The sequence below is a fragment of the Oxyura jamaicensis genome, chromosome 18 (genome assembly GCF_011077185.1).
Source record: "Oxyura jamaicensis isolate SHBP4307 breed ruddy duck chromosome 18, BPBGC_Ojam_1.0, whole genome shotgun sequence".
NCBI classification, from domain to species: Eukaryota; Metazoa; Chordata; class Aves; order Anseriformes; family Anatidae; genus Oxyura; species Oxyura jamaicensis.
In genome coordinates, this window is record NC_048910.1 from 8,848,631 (window position 1) to 8,857,707 (window position 9,077).

The window sequence follows — 9,077 nt, forward strand, 5'->3', positions numbered from 1 at the left end:
CAATTATATTTGCAAGGTAACACGCTATGATATGTTTCCAAATATTTTTGTATTGTGTACATTCTGTATATTTTTGTTGTAACAATATTATTTGAGTGCAGAATCCATTAAATTTTTTTGTTGGTGGATTTTTTGGTTTTGTTTCCTTTTTAATCAAATAGAGCTGTTTTACATCACATGCCAAAAATCAACCAAGAAAAAACTTTGAGACAATTTTGTTTGTCTACAGTTAAACTATTTAACCAAAGATCGGTTGGTTTTGAGCTCTGAAATGTAATCTTTTAATAATGACATTGATAACTCATTTTTTTTGTCTCTCTAGAAGTGTCTGATAAAAGGGAACTGTTTTATTTCTCCATGAGGTATAACAAGGATGCAGAAATGGCTCGTGACTGGTATGAAAAATTCAGGTCTTGTTCCACTATTTAACTGAAGCTTTAAAGCTGTAGTGACCTCAAAAGTGAGGGGAAGTTGAAGACCAAGTACATTAGACTGTTGTTTTTTTAAAAAAATGGGGGCGGTTGTGGGTGGAAGGTTGTTGTCTTTTAACATCAGACTTAAAATCTCAGAGCCAATACCTTCTCATCTCTTGATCCAATAGTGAGAACAATGTATCCAGGAAGTTGCGAAGCAAATCTTTGAATGATTTAGTTGTTAAATAAAAGGGGAAGGCTTATTTTGAAAAATACTTCGTGTTTTTGTTGGGAACCATTGTGTTAAAGTATAAATTGGAGAAATGAGAATGTAACTAGCAGCAGTCCTGCCCGATTTGTTACTCCTAAGGGGAGGCAGACTACTGCTACTGTATGCAGGCCTCAACTCTTGCTAGTATTTTTCTGCATTTAATTGAGCTTTCTGAGGCATTTAAAGTTCTTTATTCACTAGTTAAGGAATTTCTGCAAAAGGGTAAGTAAAGTAGACTTTAGTCTATTTTTGTCTGTTAGTACAGGAGCTTGCATGCTTAACACAAGTCTGGTTTTCTGCTCCCCTCATCCCCCTCCCCCCCAAAGGTTTTAAATCAAATCCTAATAACTGCAGTATAAATCTTACAGGTTTGAAAATTAAGCAAAATAGAAAAGTCACTGTAAAACTGATAAAAGGAAAGTGATGTTAAAACAAAGGCTGCAGAAAGCAGGCAGTTACATTTTTCATGCCAGCCACCTTCATTGCTAGCAAAATTCAGCAAAAGCAATTTGCAATAGAAAAAGCTGTTAACACAGCTTTCCAGTTGTACTCTTTTTTTGTAAGAGTGTAAATTCAGTGGGACTGATACTGATCAACTCATTACCTTGTAGAGGAAAAGCCTGAACTACAGTAAGTTTTATAGGTGCAGGTTAAAAAGATCTGGATTTTAAAGTAATGTGTGATCACTGATATAGCAAATAAAACAAAAATCTAATATAACTGAGTGTAGTACAGGTTACAGAACAATGAGATAACTCAGGTTATAAAGGACCTCACCAGGTCTCTAGTCCAACCTCCTGCTCATGAGGACAAAGGTTGTTCAGCACTTCATCCAGTTTGTTCATGAAAACCTCCAGGGATGAAGACTACATGAAGTGTTTCTGGTTGCAGCTCAGGAAAGATTTATCACCACCTTGCTGTGACTGACTTGTGCTTTTTAAATATTAAGGCTATCACATTTAACATCTGGCCTCATAGGGTTCTGTGGCCTAACTTTCCTCTCAGCTGGAGGCACAAGGACAGGACAGTATGAGTAGGAGGAGTTCTTATGCTACTGCCAGATTCCAGCTACTGATTCTAGCTACAAGTGCAGAGCGCAGCACTGTATGGGCTGCTGCAGGCAAAGTTAACATCCCAGCCAGACCCAGTACAGTGCTTTTTTTTTTTTTAGCACTGAACTCCTGATCAGGCAAAATACTAAGTGATCAGTACTCCAACTTTGTTAAAAGCATGTAAGAGCAGTAGACAGTGATGTTTTATTGAGAGGTGTTGTTTTACTCACTTATTAATACCCTGAAGGAAAACATCATTACTCTTCAAGGCTGGTACAAATGAGAAATCTTTTTATAAAAAACACCTTTATTTTCTTCCCTGAGCTTCCCCTATATGCTACGTGTCACCACTGCTGTCAATATGACAGTTGCAGACTCCTGCACATTACACTAGCAGCTCCCCTCCACTGTGTGAATGAAGCGTTTTAAAAGGAGACATCAAGGACAACACTCATTTGTAATTTACTGTAGACACACTACTAAGGATTTGAATACCTTTTATTGTAAGCCTTATTATAGGTCCAACACAGCACCATCACCGGAAAGCTTTTGACTTATCACAGTATAGAGGACTGGCAGAACAAACAAACTTAACTCTATCAGGGAGATTGTTATAGTTGGTGTTACAGGCCTTGAATGGGAGAGTTCTTCAAATGTTCCAAGTTAGGCATTCAAACACCCCCTGCTGCAAAGGAAAGCAATAGGCACTTTTGCTTATATCAGATTGCAGAAATAGTCCTCAATTATATGGTCACCCAGAGACCTTGCTAGTCTTTATTCCAGCTGTAGGCAAAGATATTCAAGTACTCTGTTGTCTAAATGTCCCATGATGTGGATAAGAATTCACTGCTGAAATACAGTCAAGTGTTTTCAAGTCTGAATAATTAATTTGGAAATTTAGTTTATTTCAATTTCTGAAAAAGCTTCTATTAAGTTAATATTGCACCTACAAAATCTTCAGAACTAATTATTCACTACTGGAAAACATGATTCTTTTCAGTTTTGCAAAATGGGTACTAGGAATGTACAAAGAAGATCTTGATCACAAAAAATGCAAACTAATGAAGAATTCAATTTGTCATCTAGCCTGGGAATTTAACACGCCTGACCATATACATTATTAGAAGCACATGCAAACTGATTCCTAAAACTCTATTCAGTCTTCAGGCAATTCTCCTTCCTATCAATTAACAAGTTGCTTATTTAGTAGGAGAACAAACTGCTGCTTTGAAAATAGAACATAGAAAGTAGCTACAGACTTGTTACCCATGTTCTCTTATATGAAGAGACAATGATGAACTCATTGGTTATGATTTATCCAAATGTTTGTGCTTCTTTTTCTATTAAAACTTACCAGACCTTAATGATTAGACATGATAATTTTAAATATATTTAAAATATCTAAAACACAAAAATGCTTGTGAGCTAAGGATTTTTTCTTTTTCATACAATGACAGTAAAAACAAATATCATGACTTCCTCAGAAAAAGAACAAGTCATTTGGAGAATCTGGTAAGCACAGAAAACTATGCATGAGTTTGTAAGATATGGTATAAATCACATTAAAACACAATTACACAGTAAGATGTGTAAATCAGATTTTAAAAAGCTCATGCTGCTTTCTCAAACAAAAAAAAAAAGTAGCTGAAATTGCAACTTAGGTTTGACTTGGGTAATACTTTTAAATATAAATTAAAATGTCTCCAATAGTGAAACTAAGCTGCAAAGAAGAAATTAATGATTTATACAATACCCTCCAACAAGTGTCGAATAATTAAGATAATTTTAAGCCACTGCTGTTTCTCTCATGAATTCCTCAAGGACAGTCACTACATTTCTGGCTTCTGGCATTTCTGCATGTTCTACTTTAACAATCTTCAAAAGGATGTCTCCACTGCCACAGTTCTTTAAAAACATGTAACACTTGAACAAGGCGTAGTGGTTCATTTCAGCCTGTCGAATAAACCTCTTCAGGTTGTTAATGTCTTGTATAGCCTGGAAAGACAGTCATAGAGAATTTTCTTATCCTTCTACATGGAAAGAAAATAACATAGAAAAATGCAGGAAGAGTAGCAGTAGAAGCAAAATAATTTTATATTACTATACAAAAGTAACGTGAGAATTGAGTAATGTCATTGATAGATATTAGCACTATTACTCTAACAATGCAGAAGGCATGGACATTATCAAGTTGCAGTATCAAGCATTTACCTCTTCTATTATGACAGGTCAACTAACTATAAAAAACTGAATGCATATTACCCAATCACACGATACCGTGTGTACAAAGCTCAAACTATTTTTAGTATTTTAAGGAAAAAAATGAAGTTTTTATTTTAAATAGGAGAAAAGGCCTTGGAGTACTTGCTGAAGAAACTTTCATGCTGCGTTACATTCTAGTCTTGTCAACTACAGTAAGCCAGTTCTAAAATTAAACTTTAATCAGTCAATGATGTACAGACATTTTAAGTAACCTAACTCTTATTTGGAGCAAAAGCAATATCCTTGTCCCTCAATAACCCAATGTCTGTTCCAAGTCTTTAACAAGTATGAACAGTTACCTTTAATTTAAAGTTTTCCAAAATCTGCCGGAAGAGAAATGGATTTCCACCTTCAGCACCGTTTAAAAAAGCATGCATCCAGTCCTCACAAAATCTGTTGCTTCCTGTTATGTGTTCAGGAACACAGAGATGAGCAAAAAGGAAACTGGCTCAACACAGATATATAACTGCATTCACCTTGTTTAAGTGCTGTTGTACATCAATGGATAATAATATACCTGACCCAGGAACTAAGACTTAAGAAAAACAGTACATGTAGAAAAGCAAACACAGATACAGTGCATATATGAAATTCTGTTCTGATTGTTGAATTCGCAACATTGTTTTTTTTTTCCTGGTTGGATTTTTGACAATCATTTTGCAGCTTCCCTGAAGTGTAAAAATCTTAGTTTCATGGTCTGTAAACTACAACAGGTTAAAAAAAAATTGCTCTGCTACCTCAAAGGTAAACAGCTGTTCTAGTTTCCAGACGTAATCCAGACTTTCTGGGCATAAATCTGTGAGCTGCCAAATATCCTCAACTACTTCTAAGGTCAAGGGTTCTCAGCAGCTGAGGGATACAAGGGGGATAACAGCTGTAATCTCACCTGCATTGTGCAGCTGGGGCTGGGGTCCACTACAGTCTATAATCATTGACTTGTGCTGTTCCTCAGTCATGGCAATGCACAAGGAGGTCATTGTGCCTTCCTGAACAAGTCCCTGGAGACTGGCAGCTGCCAGAAACCTGACACAAAAAGCTCTTGTGAACTGCTTGTTTCTACACTTTCAGAACAGCAAGAACAGGAATGTGTCATACAAAGAAGCCAAGTTATTCACAGGTACCTTAATCTCAAAGTATCCTTACCTGTTAATGTCTTTTTCTGTTCTTTCATCTGCATTTTTTACTTCCACAGGAGTATAACTCAATGCCTTAAAATGAACAAACAAAAGTTAAAAAGCTAGATGCAACTTGGATATTACTTCTATTGCTATATTGTAGTTATTAGCAATAAATTTGTAACATAGTACTTTTAAATTTACTTTTTTCAGAATAAGAGTAGAAAGGAAATATTCCATATCATAATCATTGCAGCTGGCTTTGCATTCAGAAGAAATACAGTGGTTACACTTTATTAGCTATTCCATCCAAAATCTTCTTAAACTCACGGGCTAATGCTAGGATTAATTTTATTTTTTGTACCAGGGAATTACATGAAGCATACAGGCAATGTAACAGCCCTTTTGGCTCACAGGGATTATAGCAAGGACAGCTTTCTCATACCATGTTTAGTTTTCTCATTCTACTTATACCTTGGACACTAACAAGTAATTTAAAATTAGTTAACTACAAAAGTTACAGTTTATTGATTCTTGACGCAAGAAATTGCTAAGCGCCCTTAGCAATAAAGCAGGAAAAAATAACTTGTCCTGAACTTTAAAACAAACAAACGGTGTTCCTTATTTACTCCTGTTTGAGAAAACAAATATAAGAAACATTTTTAACACATTACAGTCACTGAGATGTCTTCTGAACACTTTTTAGTTACCCAGTTCTTAGTTACCCAGTTTGAAAATACACTTACAGCATGTAACAAGAAGGCAAGTTTCTCCTGGAAGAGCTGTACTACTCTTTGAATAGGGCATATGGAATTCTCAAACCAGCTTCTCAAATAGGGGTTAACACAGGTCTCCAAGGTTTTTTGCTGTAAGAAGTTGAAACATCAAAGCTTGTAACTACAAATTAGATTTCTACACAAATAGAAGCCTGTTAATAATCTATGAAACCTAAAATATTTGAATATCAAATCCTTTTTCATTTCAAACAAATACTAGACTAAAATAATGAGACTGACATTTAAAGCCACACCTTTTGGAATATAAGCTATGAAGGGTTTCACATTTCAAGAAGTAGAAAAATCTATAATATATTAGGAGATCGACTGAGCAAAGAGCATGCACCAGCAGACAGGATGAAACAGTAACTTAAAACACATCGTTTCCATTAGAAGAATTGTGACAAGACCCACCAATAAAAATAGTTCCTTATGTTCAGAAGCGGTAAGAATCTAGGTAGACATGGATAACTTTTCTGTAGACCATTATATTTTATTAGTCATTCTTCTCTCTCAAGTTAGCTGCAAGTAACCTTTAAGCAATTTATGACTGGCACAAAAAAAAAAATCCTTTTTTTTTTTTTTTCCTTCTGACCTGTGTGGCTGTCAGTACTTTAGACATTCACAGTCTCTACAATGAAGCTAGTATCTATCTCTCCTGGAGTTTTGTCTCTATATAATTCTTCTGGATTACTTAAGTAATAAGTTTGCTTAAAAAGTCATATTCACTAAAAAGTTAGACCTTACCTCCACATCAAGGCTTAGCTTCAGACTTTGAATGTATTTGTCCAGCTCAAGTCTGAAAGTATCGTCTTAAGGAAAGTCAGATACATCAGCTAAAATCTGTATTTTGCCCTTTCAGGATATGGTCGTTACTGACATTTTCAGTTACGTACTGGAACATATGCATAAATGGGCTCATTTCAAGCAGGAAATGGACAAAAAGTGAACATCATTTTTACATCATTTCTCTCTTCACACAGATAAGGTAAGGATATAGTTCCAGACCTTTCTCTGAGCCACCCAGGAAACAAATGACATATTCTGAAGCATTTATGTCCGATGCCAGTATTGGTGTTTCTATAAGATTTTCTTGTTTCAAAATACAGTAATAACAACCAACTTTATATTCTGGTATGCTGTGCAGTTAAAAAAAAAAAAAAGTTAAAGATACATTACTTTAAATTAATGTGAAAACTGGACATATGACTTCTGTAAATAATTTTCACCCCCAGCACAGGTGGCTCCCATAGTCACATACAGAACTCTTAGACTTTCTCTTTTTTCATTCTACAGTACATAAGAGTAGTATAATAGGAAAGAGTCATAAATACAGGTAACAGTTTTTAAGCACTCGAGCCATAAATTATTTACTACAGGAGTTTTCTCAAAGCTACCCAGAAAAAGAGAAAAGTACCATTTCCGTAAGACTGTTATTAACAGCAGCAATAGACTGAGAACATGCAATTACAACTAAACCTAAGTGCAAAATATAGATAGCAAGATGTGCAATGCTGACAGTGTTTCCTAGAGCTTCTCATTCATAACTAATTTTTAAAGGCATGTTTTACCTCAAATCCACAGATGCTACATTCCCCATTCCTTCAAAAAGGGCTCCTTTAGTCAGACGCTTAGCAATAAAACTACGCAATTCGGTTTCTGCTTCAGTTGGCAAGTTAGTGTCCAGCAAGGTGAGGCTTTGAAAAGCAATATGAAATCATTAGCAAAAAAGCAAACGTAACTTTTGTTTCTCTAAAGAAGAGCAGAACTACCTGCCTGCAGTCATCACCTGCTTCTAGAAGGGAGACCACTGTGATCTCTCCCTGGCTTACAGATAACTCACTCTGTGACTTCTGGCCCATCAGAAATGCATTCAGTGGTTTGTCCACTAGGCCAGAAGTCTGGAGTTGTGGTGTCAGCTGATGCTGAACTCCTGAGCATCTATGACAAAGTCACCCGCCCTCTTCATTTCTGTTTCTGTAGTTGTAACAGAGCAACAACTATACTGCACAGCTTGTGGAAAGATAACTTATCAAATTAAAATTGGTTACAATTTCTAGTTACCTACATGAAGACAACAATATGTCAAAGACATAAAAATGGGATGTAACAGATGATTACGCAGTTCTGCAGATTGGCTTTACCTGAAATCTTCACTGGAGGGTGTCTCTGCTGCTGCACTGCCGGGACTGCCATCCCCACTGTCTGCTCCTTGCTGTGAAAATCTTAAGATTAAGGAATTCTTATCAGTTTCAATTTTTTTTTACGGGCAGAACAGGCAGTGAGGAAAGGTACTGCCTGGGGGCGTTTTAAAGCGGGAGCAGGAAACGAGGATGTTATTAGAGGGAAAAACAAAACAAAACAAAACAAAATCTCGTGCAGGACAGCAAAAAAAAAAAAAAAAAAAAAAAGTGAAATCGAGCAGCTGGGAACAGACAAGGCCTGGAAGCGGCCTCCCGGCGGGGCGAACTTGGCGGCGGCCCCTCACCTGCGGCTCCGGTAGCCGTAGAGGCTGTGGTAGGTGCTGCCGTGCCGCTCCGGCCGCCGCTCCTCTCCGGCGCCGCCCTCCTCGCTGCTCTCCAGCTCCCGCTCGTCACCATCCGGCAGCGCCGGCAGCATCCCGGCTCCCGCCGCTCCTCAGCCGCCCCTCAGCCGCCGCCCGGCCCCGGCGGCTGCCGCTCCCCGCCCCTGAGGCCGGGCAGGGCGGCGGGGAAGGGGCGGGCGGCCCGCGGGGTTGGGCCTCAGCTCGTCCCGCCCGCCCCGGGAGGCAGTAACGGGCCGTGACCGTTAGAGCAGGGCGGCTGGAGGGGAGCTGCCGCCCGCCCGGCGCTGCGGCTGCCGCGTTAGTGCCATTTATTGAGAAACACGAGGGGAACCATAGGGAACCCGGGCCGGTAAACCTTCCTCACGGCCCAAACCGCTACACCGAGCGGTTTAAGAGCGAGCAGCTTCTTGCCCGCTGTGGTTTAACAGAGGAAAACCCCCAAACCAAGAATTTATCGCTAACACCAACTAGGGAAGCGCTAAACACCCCCACCGGCCCCTCAGCAGAGGCTAACACAAAATGGCGGCCGCGCTGCGCCGTGCCAGCCCCCTCCATCTCACTCCCCCCCGCCCCGCGGCATGCCGGGACCGCCGAGCTGCGGCGGGCACAGCCGGCGCGCGTCACGTGGGCCGCCCCCCTCCCG

General features: G+C 38.9%; 1 protein-coding gene across 1 annotated transcript; it reads right to left on the reverse strand.

Annotated features, from left to right (window-relative positions):
- Positions 1-2,216: 2,216 nt before the first annotated feature.
- C18H17orf75 (chromosome 18 C17orf75 homolog) lies at positions 2,217-8,958 on the reverse strand. The gene is made up of 10 exons (XM_035342409.1): positions 8,378-8,958; positions 8,034-8,114; positions 7,461-7,586; positions 6,888-7,028; positions 6,637-6,694; positions 5,860-5,979; positions 5,142-5,206; positions 4,885-5,021; positions 4,298-4,401; positions 2,217-3,731 (listed from the first exon to the last, which is right to left on the reverse strand). The coding sequence occupies exons 1-10, from the start codon at positions 8,506-8,508 to the stop codon at positions 3,522-3,524; spliced, it is 1,173 nt and encodes a 390-aa protein (XP_035198300.1). The 5' UTR covers positions 8,509-8,958; the 3' UTR covers positions 2,217-3,521.
- Between the last annotated feature and the right edge of the window lie 119 nt (positions 8,959-9,077).

Excerpts from the sequence above, each read along its gene's own strand:
- C18H17orf75 (XM_035342409.1), bottom strand. The coding sequence starts at position 8,508 with ATGCTGCCGGCGCTGCCGGATGGTGACGAGCGGGAGCTGGAGAGCAGC. Across the intron at positions 4,402-4,884 it reads GCCCCAGCTGCACAATGCAG|GAAGCAACAGATTTTGTGAG; the intron begins GTGAGATTACAG and ends AACACATAACAG. Across the intron at positions 3,732-4,297 it reads TGGAAAACTTTAAATTAAAG|GCTATACAAGACATTAACAA; the intron begins GTAACTGTTCAT and ends CTGTCTTTCCAG.